This window comes from Leptinotarsa decemlineata, unplaced genomic scaffold (assembly GCF_025532065.1).
Source record: "Leptinotarsa decemlineata unplaced genomic scaffold, Ldec_3_MD MMD2_P_RNA_scaffold_2, whole genome shotgun sequence".
Lineage (NCBI taxonomy): Eukaryota > Metazoa > Arthropoda > Insecta > Coleoptera > Chrysomelidae > Leptinotarsa > Leptinotarsa decemlineata.
This window is the reverse complement of record NW_027412529.1, coordinates 646,006-663,493: the sequence shown is the minus strand read 5'-3', so window position 1 is coordinate 663,493 and position 17,488 is coordinate 646,006. Positions and strand designations below refer to the sequence as shown.

At 36.1% G+C, this 17,488-nt stretch overlaps 1 protein-coding gene across 1 annotated transcript; it reads right to left on the bottom strand.

Moving 5' to 3' along the window:
• Nucleotides 1-130: 130 nt before the first annotated feature.
• HIPP1 (HP1 and insulator partner protein 1) lies at nt 131-16,662 on the bottom strand. Its single transcript, XM_023164711.2, is given in 13 exon segments — nt 131-911; nt 2,823-2,966; nt 3,028-3,238; nt 3,342-3,517; nt 3,580-3,807; nt 3,810-3,873; nt 5,703-5,775; nt 5,778-5,864; nt 5,867-6,088; nt 6,275-7,175; nt 12,519-13,277; nt 13,794-14,510; nt 16,200-16,662. Coding segments are annotated over 13 exon segments (3,861 nt in total). The 5' UTR covers nt 16,341-16,662; the 3' UTR covers nt 131-773.
• Between the last annotated feature and the right edge of the window lie 826 nt (nt 16,663-17,488).

The window sequence follows — 17,488 nt, the reverse complement described above, 5'->3', positions numbered from 1 at the left end:
CGGATGTTATAATTCGAAAAACCAAATTCATCCAAGCAATGATGGAAAGAATATGGTTTATTTTCAAAATTTACATATTTTTGATTATATCCGCACAATAATGGAAACAACAAAAAAAAAAACAATGACAAAAGTATAATTTTATTTATTGATACCAATAAAATAACAACTCAATTACTCAACAAGCATATAATGTGAATATAGTCACTCTTCATATAAATTTTTAGAGATAAATAAATAAACCTCTTTTTACTGACCCTTCTTGAAATTCCGTCAAATTATAAAAAAAATGATGATAGCCCAGGAAAATTAGTAACTAGTCTTTAACTAGATCTCCAAACGAACGATATCATTACAAACCAAACGAAACTCATCCAACACACTAAAGTTTCTCAGAACGAGGATCCGCGTAATGTACAGGAGAAACAGATAAGATTTGAAAATTGCACCGATCTTTGGGAGAACACCGTTCTTAATCTATCGTGCTAACAGTCAGTGAAATTTCTGAAATTCCAAATTTGTTTATACTAAAACATCAATTAGTACTACTAGACTCCTAGAAACAACTAAAAATCCTAAAAATAGGATCGATACTCACTTAGACGTTACTACTTTATGAAAATATAAAAAAATATTTTTTCAATTACCAAATTACATGATAAGGAGTGAATTTGTTTCGCGAAACTCTCAATATGCACTTAACACTATTTATAAAATCCATTTGTACCACTTGTCTCACGAACTTTCAAAACGGCGCACCGAGAATTTCTCTATCAATTCATTTTCGCAAAATTCTCTTGGCATTCAGCGCTCGTCCAGTGGCTTACAAGAATGTCCTTTTCAGATTTTATAGCCGCTTCCGTGTCTTTCAGCATGCGGCTCCTCAGCTGCCTCTTCGTCGACTCCAAACACTAAAAATTAAAATATTCATTAAACTCCAATGATTCATTCAATACCAAAACTGATGTTTCACCCAAAGACAACATTGGAAATGACGTGAAGTAGCTTGGTTGGAAATATTTCTTTTTTGCATATCTTTGCATCATTTATATCATTTTGAAAGAACTACTTCACCGCTAATACCACGCTGGATATTGAACCGGGCATTAGTTCGACTATATTTAGCGATAGGTTGTTCTCACGCGTCTGCGAATCGGCCATACAAAAATAACACACCTTTACTTGGTCGTAGGAGAACAACAACCTCTATGTACTACATGCCAAACAGTACTAACGGTACAACAAATACTTGTAGAATGTCCAAAATATGAAGAAACCAGGAGACAACCTAATATAACTGGGGAAATGAAAGAAATTCTATGTGATGATAGACGAACGTTGAGCAACATGATGGCATTTTTGAAAGCCGCAAATATAATAGATGAAATTTGAAAAGCAAACAACAAGTCCGCGGCTAATAACCTAGCAGTTGATGCCGGAAAAAAAAAAAAAAAAAAAAAAAAAACCTTGAGATCGGGAAAATTTCAAACCAATACGGATTTGACCCAAATCAGTTGGTTTTGAAGAAAAGTTTTAGAAAAGTGGTTGATTTTATACGGAATAATTATAATAACTAAGGTAATTATGTGGTACTTGTCTTCGTAGACCTAAAAAAAAAAAAATACTGAACATCACTGATGATACAATTCTCATTTAAAAAATCGGAATAAGAAAAAAACTAAATCTTTCATGTTCAAATTTGAAAATCAAACTATATGCACTCAAATAACTGAAGTATTATCTGATCAGTGTCATATTTACCTTAATATCATACTTAATATTAACAATGTTTGTCAATTTAAATCATCAAGTAAGTGGATCCATCGTTTTTCAAATTCACTTCGAAAAGTATTCAAATTGATGTTTCAAATGTTGGGTTTTAATTTTTTAAGGGATTTGTTTCTAATTCACATATTGGTAACAGCGCCTAGAATGTTAGATCGGAGTTCAGGTTACCTAGATATTTTACTTTAAAAAAGGAAAATTATCTTTAGAAATCAACAATTAGGGCAAAATATAAATTATAGTTCAATACCAACTCCACAAGCCACATAAACAACAGTTGTTTTGTTATTTATTTATATATAGGAAGATAGGTTAGGTGCACAAAATGTCATATGTCACAGAACTAGGAACATAAATAAACAGAACAGTACGCCTCTGAAATATGTCATCTTTGTTTGTCTCATACAGGCAACAGATTTCATTGTCCTTTATTAGCTATAACCGATGTTGCCAAATGGTGAAATAGAAATGAATCCCTTTAAATGTTGAATGCATAATTTCTTTCCTCTTTTTTGAGTATTTAAATAATTTTTTGAAGAAAAAGTTTGAAATGATGAGTTTAAAATGCGTTGTTTTAGAGCTCCTTTATGAAAACTACTTGATTATTGTCAGGAGGAACATTCCCCATTGTACCCTGGATCTTGGTCCATCGTTCAACGATTTTTGATAGCATTACCATCATCGTTTTTGTGTGAACGTGGATTCAGTGCTGTGGCAACGTTGCTAACTAAAAAGAGAAATCGGTTGCAGATTACCGATCGCGGTGACTTACGGCTGTTTTTGATAACATGAATAAAAGTGGTGTTTTACATTACCCTCATCGGAACGTCTTATTTTCACATGACACACATAATTTAATTATTAAAATAATGACTGAGATTGTAATTATCAAGATGTAGTAAAGTAAAAAAAATTTGAGGGGCGCCAGAAAATAATTAATTCTCGAAGTCGGCGGTAGACAAAATAAGTTTGAGAACCTCTGATATATAGGTAAGAACACTTGTGTTAGTGTTGTGTAATTATTATCATTATCTTACCTGTTTAGAGCCATGAGACACAGAAGTCACGATATTATTCAGAGTGTCTTTGTACTTTTCTGGCCAGCAGAGTTTGGAGATCAGGCCGCGTCGCAAAGCTTCATCAGCGTTCAAGGTTTGTCCCGCATACAACAATTCCGTAGCCTAAAAAAAGCAAAGTTCAAAACCAAACTCTCATTTTTGCAGTAAAAAAAAAATTGCATACCAGTCCGGCAGTGCACAAATTCGGATACGACAGCAGGAATCCAGCTTCCGGCAGACACCCTAGCCTGGCGTAGGTGGTGCTAAAAGTAGCCTTGTCACTGGCAATGATCATGTCAAAGAGGGGAAGCATTGTCACACCCAACCCGACGCAGTCTCCTTGCACGCCGGCAATCAAAATCTTGGGGAAGTTGAACAGACACAACAGAAATTCCCTGAAAAAAAAAAAAGTCAAAAATTGCTCAAGCGGTTTTCTTCTGGAATATCTCAATATCCGGCTCGAAGGACCAATTTACTCGTTAATGAACAAATACTCACCCAACCCTTTCCGCCAGTTCAGAACATTTCTCTATCCTTTCGTTCTCCTTGCTGGCTACCAGAGAACCGTAATCGAGACCCAAACAGAAAGCTTTGCCCGTCGAAGTTATCAAAACGACCGTACAATCTTTATCTTTTCCACATTTTTTGAGGGCAGCAGTTAGTTCTTCCAGAACCTGAAACATGCAAATGAAAGTAAATCTCTGCTAAATCGCTACCAAAACTGTGACCAACCAACCTTGACATCAAAGAAACACTTTTCGTCGATGTAGTTCAAATCGATAACAATCTGTTTCCCGGATTTCCTCACAGTGAAGGATTTATACGGGCTAGCCTTGGTGATCTTGTGAGCAGGTTTGTTGGGCGATTCTTTTTCGGGTGTTTCCGTTTCAGAAGCAATGTCTTCTTCCTTGCCTGGTCTAGGACTGTCCGAGGTTGCCTTCTTAGCCTTTTTCAATTTGGGACCGTCGGACTTTTTCTTGCCGAATTTGGTACGAAATCCATATCTGCGTCTTCCACGCTCGAGATGGAGCTGCAACAAATGAGATGATCGACTATAGTGAGATAATTGAATGACATATTTACAAAAAATAAAGAAATCTGAAGAAATGAACTTTGAACGTTCAAAAGAAAGGTGGAAACACCTCATTCCATCTACAATAATCTTTCTCGAAGCGGGCATAACGCCCCTTTGTGGGCAATGGAGGCCTATAGGGGGGCGTAAAGGGCACAGAGAAGATTGGGAGGCGTTGAAGCGGTTTAGGGAGCGATGGCAAATTTAAAAATGTTTTTATTTTTCTTTTAACACAAACTTTATCGCTCCCTTACGCTTAACGCGCGTTTCCTCGTGTAACGCCATCTAGGGGACTAGACAGTAACTATTTCTTGTCCGATAGTTGTCAAACTGTACAATAGATGGCGGTAAGCTTCAATACGAAGCGAGAAGTTTCTAGTCTCCATTCTCGAAAGTACTAGGCCCGTCCGCTTCTAAGCAAGACGACGACGGACTCCTACAATATCTCCTTACTAATTGCTCAAACAGATAAACCTCACACTATTGGAGGATTTAATGTAACCGACAATAAAATAAGTAATAACCACTGTGCTCCATAAACCAGGGGCAGATATGCGAAAAATCCCTTTGAGCAATAGTTCCGTGCAAAGACGAATTGATGAGATGGCTGAAAACATTGAAGAGTCATTGTGCAATCATCTGAAGACTTCTAAATTCTCAATTCAGTTAAATAAGTCCACTTTACCAACCAATGAAGCATTGTTATTGTCTTACGTGAGGTTTATTAAAAATGAGAAACTATATCATGAACTACTATTTGCTAGAAATTTAGAGAAGGATACAAAAGGAGAAGCCGTATATAATACACTGGAAAAATGTGATGAGAAAGAAATTCCACCAAAAAATATTATATCAGCTGTTACGGATATGACAGGACGTCACAAAGGCTTCATAGCGTATCATCATATCATATCGTCAAAGAAGTCAATGAAATCCGAAACAGCTCTTTAAATGACAAATTATTTAATCAGCTTTGTGATGCTAATGATGAAGATTCCAACTGATTGCTTTTTCACGCAGAAGTGCGTTGGTTATCAAGAGGTAACTGTCTCACTCGATTTTACAATCTATTTGACTCCGTAATAGAGTTGTTGGAAAACAAAGACAAAGAATTGCACGACAACCTCATCACTTCAAAGAATGATACTGCGTAATTGACAGACCTGTATAAATTATTTAATGATGTCAATCACCAACTTCAAGGTGAAGACTTGAACTTGATTAAAACAAAAAAGTCTGCTGCTTTTTTAGTCAAATTGCTCTTATACAAGAATAATATCGGCAGACGTGAGTTCCGCAATTTCCTTAATTTGTCAGTGGCATCCTTCAACAACGACGACTTGCTTGTTTACTGCCAACATTTGGAGAACCTTCACAGTCATTTCGCATAACGATTCCAGAACATTTCAAAATTGGAAATACCGGACTGGGCGTTGGATCCTTTTTCAAATGTCAACACAGCAGGATCACCCCAGTTGGAAGAAGAACTCATAGAACTGATAACGAACGAGGAAATATTACATGAAGTGAGATTTGAGTTCCTGTTCGTTCAACTAGGAACAATGATATTTTTGCTGTCCCTAATCATCATACTAGGATTTTGGTCCAGAACTAGTCTAGTTCATTTACTACATCCATTTATTCATGTGTATGGGTAATCCCCTCGAAAAAAAAAAAGAAATACAAATACATTAACACCTTAAAACCAACTTAACCCCAATGTATGTATAAATGTAGACACATTTCAATTAATTTGTTATGAATGTTTTTTAATTACAGCAACATACCTGCTTGACCTTCTCCTGATCAACATGGAACTCTGCGAGTGTGACGAGAACTGAAAACTCGGGGACCTTGGAGAGTGTGGACGGAGCTGCGCGTCGAGTCCTTGGACATCTTGCGCTCCATCGCGACGGCAGGTTTCAAGGGTGGCGAAACAGTGGCGGGGCCTTCCTTTTCCGTAGCGTTTTCGGCGATTCACTGCTGCCGCTGGTGTTCTGAACGAGATCGTTCTTCAACTGATTCGCCTTCTTGATGATCTCCTTCTCAGCCTTCTCGATCGATATGAAGTCTTTTTTCTTCTTCGTAGCCGGCGAATCCTCGGTCGATTTCAGTTCGTACAGCATCTTGACGGCTCCTTCATCCATGAGCAGTCTGTCCACTTCCGACAGTCCTGGAAGATCAATCACAAAATATTGCTAAATAAACTTCATACAATTCAAACCATATTCAGAAGGTGAACATTAGAAACAGTAAGTTAATGTGGGGCACCTCAGGGATCTGCCCTAGGGCCTTCACTCTTTAATTAATATTACGGCGCCCAACGTGGGGCGCCGCGACCTTGACATAAAAAACTAACCTCTTTTTGATTTGACCGGCGTCTTGGTTTTGGGGCTTTCGTTCCTGGTAGCCTGGGGTTTTCCCTTTTCCACCTTTTTCACACCCTTCTGTTCTGGGGATTTCCCCACGGCTACTTTCTCGCTCGCCGTCTTTTTACCAATATTCTTATCGACTGAAGACTTCTTATCAGATGTTTTACTGTCGCTAGACAACTTCCTGTCAGAAACTCTGCTTGTAACAGACTTTTTATCAGAGGATTTTTCACCGGTGCTCTCATCGAGATCGGCTGCTTTAGACTTGACCTCTGCAGGCCTGACTGTTGGTTTGGGCGACCTAGCAGGCACCTCGTCGTCCGGATCCCAGATAACCTTCTTCTTGATGACCCTTGAGCTTTTTGTGACGTACACATCCGCAGGCATGGCCAGGGGATCCGTTTTGTCCGGTTTGAACTCAGCGTCATCAAGAATAGTTCGTTTTGGAGAGGGAACATCGAATTCCGGCGCGTCGGACGTTTTGCGCTTTCTCGAGTACGTCTTCAGCACCATGTTGACCTTGACCTGAGGCTCTACTTCGATGGGCTGTCTCCTCGGGACAGGACTCTCGTTCGTGACGACTTCCTTCATCGGGGAAGGTGACGAGTAGAGTTTTACCGACGAAGGGTTTGTTTTCTCTGGGGACTGGTGCGGTTTTAAGAGTGATACAGGAGGTTTATCGCTTTTTGTTTGTTTCGGCGGGGAAAAGACTCGCGGTTTTTCCACCTTCGTCAGTTTTGGCGGAGGCTGAGTCGTTGGGAGGGGCGCGGCAGGGATTTTGGCTTGGCGAGACTTGAAGATCCTCTGTCGGGGCACCTGATGGGGTAGTTCCTGAAGTTGTTGCAGGGCGATCTCGCGTTCAAGCATCTTTAGATTGCTGCCGTCGTTCTGTAAGAATATAACATCACTTTTATTAATGATAATAACAAACCTTCTGCAGAAATTGGTGGACAATGAATGTATTGGAGCAATGATAATAATAATAGCATTTATTGCCCAACAGATCGTACAAATCCCTTACAGAACAATACTGAAATAGCTAAAGTTGAAGAAGAAAAACCAGAATGCTACCTTACTATATACAAAAATAGATAACATGTACAGTGGAAAAAAAAACAAGTAAAATAATACAGGTCTCCCATTACATGCTTTATTTGCTTCAAGCTATCCCTGAATAAATCACAAGAGTTACACATTTTGTTAAAACTATCAGACATTGTGCCGATTGGTTATTTCATAAGGACATTGCTTCTTGGTTGGGAATAATGGTACGTTTCACGGGAACGAACAGACAGTTGACAAACTTTTTGAAGTTCATAAATTCTCTTCGCCCATCTATCACATTTACAGTGGAGATGGAATAGGACGAATCTATACATTTTCTGGATTTGACAATAGCAAAAGTTAACAACAAACATGATTTTTCAATTTAAAGATAAAAGTTCAGTTTCAGAAAAATCAGGAGTGTATAAATTATTATGTGGGGCATGTCCGATGTTTTATATAGGTCAAAATGGAAGAACGTTCAAAACCCGCATAAACGAACACAAATATAGTTTTCAGAACGGAAAAGTAAATTCCACATATGCCAGTCATCTAATCTCAGAGGGACATGAGTTCAACCATGAATACGAACCCCTCCATTTCCAGAAGAAAGGTTTGAAACTTAACCTGTTGGAGAGTATGGAAATAAACAAATTTAAAAACTCACCATCTTATGAACGATCAAACTGACTTGAATAATTCGCCATTATTGAATCTGTTCATACGCAGGTAATAATAGTTAGGTATATTTACAGGTAGACTTTCGAAAAATGTATTGATACCTGACTTTTCCAGGTATATTTTTTCAGGTAGATTTATTACTTAGGTAGACGAATAGGTACTGGGTCATGGTATAAAAGGTGTAATTTAGAAGTAACTCTTAGTTATGCTTGAAGAAGCTATTGTACAGCGAAACATGTGTCGCGGTTTTTGTAAAACCCTTATAGTGAAAATCATACAATAAACTCTATTGATTAGTTTTCTTATAATTAATGAACTTTATGTAAATAACAGAAAATCACAAAAAAGAAAAAAAAACTATATCGCACATATTCTATATAGGATAAACGTTTACATATTTACTTATATATTCATTCAAAACAAAGTCTTAGTTATTATTATATTTTAAATATAAATTAGCTTCAATTCAAGTTTTTCGTTATGAATGTTACCAAGTCCCTCTTGAATAGACGGAGAGAAGAAGAGTTTTTTATGTTATTTGGTAGTTTATTGAAACTGTCCAATTCTTTGAGAAATAACGAGTTCATACTGATTCGTGAATTTGTCCTTGGGATGTGAAAATGTCCTGCCCCAAGGTGTTGAATGTCTCTTTTAGAAATAGACTGTTCATTATCTCAGATCTATTAATTTTATTTATTGAAAATATTATATTTTTCAACTGCGGCAAGTCTATCTGTTTAAAAGAATTTAATTTACAATTTACTATGTCGAAACTGTTTGAACTCCAGTCGGACTCAGAATTTATATGTTTACATTTCACCTATACTATTGACAAAATATTCATTGAATGCATTTGCAATATAAATTTCTGTGCTACAACCTTCTATTTGATCACCGACATTGAATACTATCTGTCAGCATATTCAGTCATTTCTCATTCTCTTATAATTTCCCAATTTATATGTTTACTTAAGTTTGTACTTTGTTTGAATTTCTTATAAGCTAAATCTCTTTCCTTTGCTTTGATTTTCAATTCACTATCATAGTATGGGACTTGATTTGATTTTACTTTAAATCTGTTTTGTGTGCGATAAAACTCTGAATATCTAAATAAATTATATCCTCATTATAGTGCAGTGGTTGACTATCAGGCTTCACTAATTGTTTTTAAATAGATCAGGAGTATATAAGCTGTCTTACGGTCCTTGTCCAAAACTTATATATTGGCCAAACGGGAGAACCTTTTCCCTAAGAATAAAAGAACATAAGTAGCTTCTTGAATGTAAAGCTATGTGAATGCAGAGCTTTTTTGACAGAGAAGCATGAGGTGAGTCACGACTATGACATGTTACATTTGGAAGAGAAATGATTGCAATTCAATCTTTTGGAATGTTCGGAAATCAGAAGACTTGAAAATTCCAGATCTTTTACTGAACGACCAAATATAATTTGATAGATCCCCTTTGTTGAATCTTTATTGAATTAATTTTTCCAATGTTGAACCAAATAACTAGTTTATACGTGAACCCAGGTAATTTTCCTCATATCCATTAAAACTAGCTATTGGTAATTATTTTATATGTGAACTCAGTTGAAATTACTAGACATTAAATAGGTAGAAAATGTCTCATAAATCAAATTATCAATTTATATAAAGCATTGAGTGGGCAGAATTTAATTAGTATTAACATGCCTGAAGAACCTATTGTGCTGTGAAACACTGTTGCAGTTTTGTAAACTGTAGTAGAAATCTAACAACGAAGTGTTAATTTCAAACATTATCATGGATTTTCTTGAAGTTCCAGCAAATTCCATCACATAAACATATGATAAGTGGATATAAAGTGATTTGTACTGAATGTTATAATGAAAATTCTAAAGCAGACTGTGATAGCTCAAAATTTGTGAGCAATTGATAAACTACAACCAGGAAATCTTCAGAAGACTAACCACATAAACTCGAACCCAATTTCACCTTCACTAACACCAATAAACAATAAGAACCTTGAAAACAGAGATGAAGAGACTGGAATATCAGTTAAAAACTGTTGAAATGGAAAAAGCAGCTTTGATTACTATTTTATAAAAACTGAAACAAAGGACACGAAAAAACTCGAACTGAAATAAACTCATCAACAAAAGAAATGAACTCTAACCTAATGGGAATGCTGAAAGGAACATGTTCAGAGGTTGAGTGGAAGAACAGTTTATTTTTATTGCCCTTAGTTGAAATCAAACTGAACTCCGCCTTTTATTTCCCTTCAGTAAAAATTTTATTGTATGAAACTTTAATTAACTCAATATTGGGAGATAATACAAACGACTTGTTATTATTCTGAACTCGATGGCTTTCTTCTTCCTTTAAAAAGATGGAGAAGTACGAAAGCAAAAAACTATTTCTCCCAAAATCACCCTATCGAATCCACACCAAAGACTAACTTAACTAACATGAAAAACAAATCATATTTTATAAAAAAAACTCAAATAGTATACAGATGTGTGAATGATAGTTGGTATCAGAGTTTCTGCGAAAAATTTCCTTAAGAACGAGTGAAAAATACATTGATTGCCAATACTTCGTCGAGTACTTTAAAAATGAGGAAATGCCAAAGAAAATTTTTTTACTAACAGCAAATTATTCTCTATTTTATGGGAGCAAGAAAATATATAATCATATTACCTAATTCCGTGCGAGAAATCAAGTATCTCAAAATTTTCAGAAATTCGTTAGAAGTATTACTTCTACACAAGGCTTATTTTGATCTGAAAGAACATAGATACATTACGACCTTTACATGTATGCGGTTATGCTTCTATATATTCATTTATGCATGATTAAATTTATATTTTACTGTAATAATAATTGTTCATCTTATATAACAAACTTTGTTAATAAGGTTCTATATTGGACAAAAAAGCATATTTTGACCGATTGATCATGTTATTACTGTAGATTACAAGGCATAATGAGAAACTGGTTCTATGTTCTTCAATGTGTGTTTTAAATGTTCTTCTAGTCTGACCTATGTAAAACTACAGTCATGATCCACACAAAAATTTGTAAACACCAGTTCTGAAGAAAACTATTATAGTGAAAATATATAGCATAGTGGAAGATCCAGAAATGTATGACTCTTTTGTTCTTGAGTACCTTCACAAGATAACCTTTTTATGAGACAATTCTAAAACCTCAATTCTTTGCCTTGATTCTTTTGAATTTTTCAAAATGTTTTGAAATTAAAAGCAACCAGTAGAAGTTATTTTTTGAACCATTTCATATCTAGGTATTCCAATGGGGAATGTTCCTCCTGACGAAAATCAAGTCATTTTCATAAAAGAGCTCTAAAACAACGCATTTTAAACTTATCATTTCAACCTTTTTCTTTAAAAAATTATTTAAATACTTAAAAAAGAGGAATGAAATGATGCATTCAAAATTTAAAGGGATTCGTTTCTATTTCACCATTTGGCAACACCGGTTATAGTTAATAAAGGACAATGAATCTGTTACCTGTATGAGACAAACAAAGATGACATACTTCAGAGGCGTGCTGTTCTTTTTACTTATGTTCCGAGACATTCTGTGAGATATGACATTTTGTGCACCTAACCTATCTTCCTCTATATAAATAAATAACAAAACAACTGTTGTTTATGTGGCTTGTGGAGGTGGTATTGAACTATAATTTATATTTTGCCTTAATTGTTGATTTATAAAGATAATTTTCCTTTTTAAAAGTAGAATATCTAGGTACGTATAAATTATTTCAACTAGATATAGGCGCTGTTGCCCTTTTAAAACTAAAACCCAACATTTGAAACATCAATTTGAATACTTTTCGAAGTGAATTTGAAAAACTCATGAATTAAACACAACTTTATTTTGTTCAAACTTGCATTTGCTGTAATAACCCAAATTGAGGAACATTCCCCATTACGGGATGGGCTTTTGTAGCCAAAATTCTTGGTATCCATTTTTGAATTTTATTTTTATAAAAGGAAAAAAGGTAAGTTAAAACATAAGGATCAACAAACTCATACCTTTGAGTAGGAAATCCTTTATTCAGAATCTTTTTACTAGGTCAATTTTTTTTTCAAAGAGACTGCCGTTTTGTTAATTCTTTCCATTTTGAATAGATTTTCAACATCTACCAAACCAAACCAGAATTTGGCTAATTTTATAGTTCCTTGTAAAGTTCCAGTTTGTCTAGCTTTCGCTCCATCAACAAATGTAAAACTATTGGACGTAATTTGTTTGGTCTGCTTCACAATCAACAGGTGTTCGAAAATGTCACTACTCAGATAATATTTTATCAAGCACATTTTGCAGATAAGTGCTTGATGAATCATAACGAAGCTCAGTGAATCGGCCAAGAATGAAAATATAATGCAGATTAACGACTGTATGCCTGATTAACTATTAGCCTGTTTACGATTTAACTTCTTCTGAATATTACCTAGTTCAAAAACTATGAAGCAGTCGGAATAATAAATACAAAAAATTACCTCATTAACCTCTGAAACCTCTTTCGGCAGCACAGGCATTTCTTCCCCTTCTCCCTCTAATATGGCCAGCAAATCGTCATCGTTCTGGATTTTCGTGTCATCCACAGCAGCCTCAACCTGGGCCTGCGCATTTTCCACTTGTTTTTCAACCTCGATGATCTGCTCCTCGATACTAATATTCTGAGCTTCGACAAGACCAGCTTCCACTTCATCATTCACCACGGATACTTCTTTAACCGCAGGCGGCTCGGCTCGCTTTTCCTTCCGGTTCCCCTTTTCCGGAGCCGGGGCAATTTTGCTGGCCAGTCTCTGAGTGAGGCTTCTGGCGAATCTGAGATCGCTTTTGGAAGTAGCCTCTTCCTTCGCTCTAGACCTCTCAATAATCTCCTTCTCCAGCTCCTCTTTCGAGATGATCTGACTCGTCAGGTTGCGGTACGGCACTTTGACTCCCAGACGGGGTTTCGGCATCTGCCTCCCGTTCGGAACCTGATCAACAGGTTTGGAGATGTCTACTCCTAAGAGGTGCATGGGGATTTCATTCCTCCGAGTCTTTCTGCCTCTGGGAGCCGGTTGTTGAGGAGTTTCTTCCGCTGTTTCCTCTGTCACATCGACTTCCATATCCTCCGAGTGAGTTTCAATTTCAAGGACTTCCTCGGTAGGTGCGGTCTCTTCAACAGACTCGGTGATTGAGATATCAACCGTTTCGGGGGCTTCTATGACCGTGAAGTCGTCGTGGACTCCTGTTTCAACCTCTGTGACCTACATCAACATAATATATTTCAGATAATGCTTCAAGAAAAGATTAATGAGTAGAGTAGAGTACTTTATTTGACTATTTTACACAGATAGATAGATAACTATATTTATTTTTCATTTTTTAGTTTCGTATGCTATAAAAGCGTGTTTCTTAGTATTTTTAAACTATATTTATTTTATCTAAACTTTGGGATCAATTAGCCGTATACTGTTTAGAAAAATGACCATTGATATATTCGTACAGCGCTATCTGCCTGCGAATAGATCAAGCAATAATGTCGATATATCAAGGAAGTTACATACAGCGCCATCTGCCCGCGAAAAGATCAAGCAATAATGTCGGTAATTCTGTCAAATACAGATCCGAGCTTGAGAGTTACAGACATAAATACAGGTGAAGTTAATATAAAGAGTGTAATAAAAACTATACAAAATATGTGTGATATAGCCATCTTTCAGATTTGTGAAAATGTTATCAATATATAAATGGTTACAAAATATGAATAAGAGTTGAATTACCTCAGTCTCAGCCGTGTCAGGACCAGTCACATCTATCGTCTCTTCCACTACTTCCATCTGCGAGTCAGGAACGCCCACTATACTTTCCACCATTTCCTTATCGTCTGAAACATTGGAAACTTCCTCCACCGGTTCAGGAATTTCCTCGGCGATGACCAAACTCTCACCGTCCACTACCTCAGTGACTATTTCTTCTACAAGCTGCTGTTCTTCAACCACAGTCTCGACTTCGTTGACAGCAGGCCCCAATTCCACTTTTGTATCCTCCTGCTGTTCTGTGACTTCAGTCACTTCCACGTTTGCGTCTTCAGACACTTGATTAGTCTCAGATTCGTACTGAGAAATAAAATTGCCATCGTTGCTTTCCGCATACTGTTCCGTTGAAGCGCTTTCGCAAACTTGCTCTTCCACAGTTTCCTTTTCTTGGGGACAGCTGATTGGCTCATCCACGACACTGAAAGAGTGCTCCTCTTCGGCATTATGATGTTCGTTTTCTGCCTGCTGTTCCAACACGTGAGCGCTGTTGTTCTCCTCGGGGTTTATTTGCGACTTTTCTTCTTCTTGTGGGTCAAAGGGTTGACCGGGTACATTTTCGAGGGTCTCGTTTTTCTTACCGCTGGGACGGTTTGGCTCCAATTCATCTTGATTGGGTTCTGCTTTGGCAGGGGCTTCGCCTTGGACTGTCTTGAACGAATTCATATCTACGGTAACTTCAGCCTGTAAGCAAGTAAGAATTTCATACATACGAACAAAAAAAACTTATCGGAAAAGTCAAAACATAAGTTACCACAAACTATTCAAGGAATTCAAAAGTATCCTCAAGCTCTTTATCAGAGAAACTTTAATAATTATCACGAATATATGTGGTTTCACCAAAGCTCAAAACCGTTTGTCAAAAGGAACTTGCCTTTTAAGGACAATAAAGTTACTTCTCTATCTCTCTTTTACGCATAGTTACAGTGTTATTAGTAATAAAACAAATTTTTATTTTAATACAGAGTGTTGAGCACGAATCTGAAATCAAAACGTTCAAATTCACTTGCCACTACATTTTTTTCCAAAATACTTCTAATTTCTTCAAAATTGCTTCTCTTCCAACCAACTACATCATAATTATGAGGTGGTTAAAGCCACCATCCACAAAAAAAATAGAGAGGTAATTAAAATGTTGGTTGAAAGAGCACAACGTATATGTGAACTTGAGATACTTCCTGAAGAACTCAATCACCTAAAATGTGCCTTCAAAGGGAATGAGTACAGCGAAGTGGAACTCAAGGTGCCATACGATCCAGGAAACAGAACGCCAAAATAAATGAAAACGTTACAGAACCAAATGGTAGACTTTTAGAGAAACCAATATTTAGAACAATGAAAACTATCATACAACTCAAAACTACTATCCAAGAGTATATGTATGAAAATAACACAGCCATATCCGACCATGTTTATGGCAGTGTTACAAAATGATAAAAAAATGAATGTGTTGCTGTCAAATTGATGTGGGTATCGAACAAGTAAGAAACATAATTTTTTTTGTAACTGAAAATGTACTATCAATAATCTAAAATTTGAATTGACAAGTTATGTATCCATCTGCGGGAATGAATAAAGATGTACCTTTTTGTATGCGCAGATATTGATATGTTAAATCTGTGAAGTGCACAATTATTTCAAATTACCAAAGATACATTTTGATTTACAAAAAAAAAAGAATTTCTATCTTTTCGATTCTCATATAATTGACAACTACAAAAGCTGTAACTATTTTCTAGAAAGTACGTTTTTGTATGCACAACTAATTGTATTTATTTGCTGAAATAAAGATGTACATGTACTGAAGTGAACCGAGCTATTAGATGCTTTAAATTACACTGTATTGTTATTGGCGGCTGCTTCCCAATCGAAAGTAATCAGTGTAACACGAATCTGTGTTCTGTGGTCATTATAATCATAATAAAGAAAGATTTCTGCAACAATTGATTTAAAGTGTAAGAAACATTGAAAGTAGGTTCAAATGTCTGTAGTATGTGAAAGTATCATGTTCTGACTGTTTATTACAAGAAATGGTTTCCTGAAATATATGATTTTTTCAACAGCTTCAACTATCAAATGGCCACATCTCCAAAGATAGATCATAGAGTCAAGTTTTGCCTTCAGTCTCGAGATCAGCAGATTCTAAAAATACTGTCCGTGGTTTGAACTCCAATCTCAGTTTAAACGTAACTTATAAAACTGGCCATAGATAAGATGCTAATATGTGTGCATAACCCGAGGAAAGAAGAATTTTATTTGTCGGAAGTACATGTAATGTGAATGTCATTCGTTAATCCTATAAAAAGTATAGGTCTCAGTAAGGATCCTTGAGAAACCTCAAGTTAAATACTTTTGCAGTGGTTGTGTACTTACGCCTTGCTTGTTTTGATTAAGGTTGAGGTTTTCATCGTCCTGAAAACCTTCTTTGTCCACGTTCATGTTTTCTGTGTGCTTAGGAACGTCGTGAATTACTCTATTACCATTTTCGTATCCATGGGCTATGCCTTGGTCCATCTTCGCACAAAAAATAAAGTATGAACACTGTATTGCACTGAAATCAAACGATAAACGAATCAAGAAATAGACGCTGATAGCATAGTTGCATAAATGCGTCTAAACTCGACCGGAATCTCGTGTAAACAATTCTCACTATCACAGAAAAAAACCGAGCAACTCCGTATTTATACCCGCAAGAGCACTATTTCGGTATGCACAAGTTGGTAAGTTTTCGAAATGATCGAATTAAAATAGCGGCACTAAAAACTCCTCAAACAACGCTTATACCGCAGTTATTTTTATCGCCGGCCATCTTAGAAGTAACTAATACGTCACCAGTTAACTATCTCTAGCAAAGAATACACATTGCCAGTCTCCGCAACGCATATGCCCTATATTCTCAGACTAATGTCAAAACGCATTACTGCCAACCTATGTCAAATAATGTTCTCTATTGGAGTGGTGCCTCGGTGTCGAATTGAGCACACGAGTTCTGTTGAATTTAAAAATTTGTTGAAATCCCAATGCAACATTAATTTTATAAGGTGATACTCAACAACATTACTACTGTAATAGAAAAGACCAAGATTTAATCTACTGGCTGCTGGAATACAGAATATTATTATTACTTTCTCATTATATCAAAGTGAGAAAAATAATTGTTAATTTGATATAATTGAATATACTTATATACATAACTTCAATATTCAATCAGGATGAACAATAAAAAATTATTGATAATTGAACTCACTTATTACAGTTCTGACATAAAAATAATCCTAGCTACAACTTGACGAAATTTCTAGATTGACGATCATCACCTGATAAAAAGTTGATTGTTCCTGTACCGTGCTGAGTGTCTCTTCTATAAAAGTATTCTGTGACTTTACACAGAATACAATACTTTGTCTTCTATCACAGAATACTCAAAAAACAGAATCTTCTTCTCCCTTTTTTTTTATTAATGACATTAGTGGCAGTGGCTTGAGCTACTGGGTCTATCCGGTCAAAAGGTTCACTGCTTGTTCAGGAGTCAAGTGAGGTCACAGTTAACCGAATCTGGACAACACTCCAACCCTACTCGAAAGAAATTAGAAATTCAGTCTGTTATATAAATTTCAATTAGGGAACTAGTCACTATGTAATGGATTACTACACCATTTTTC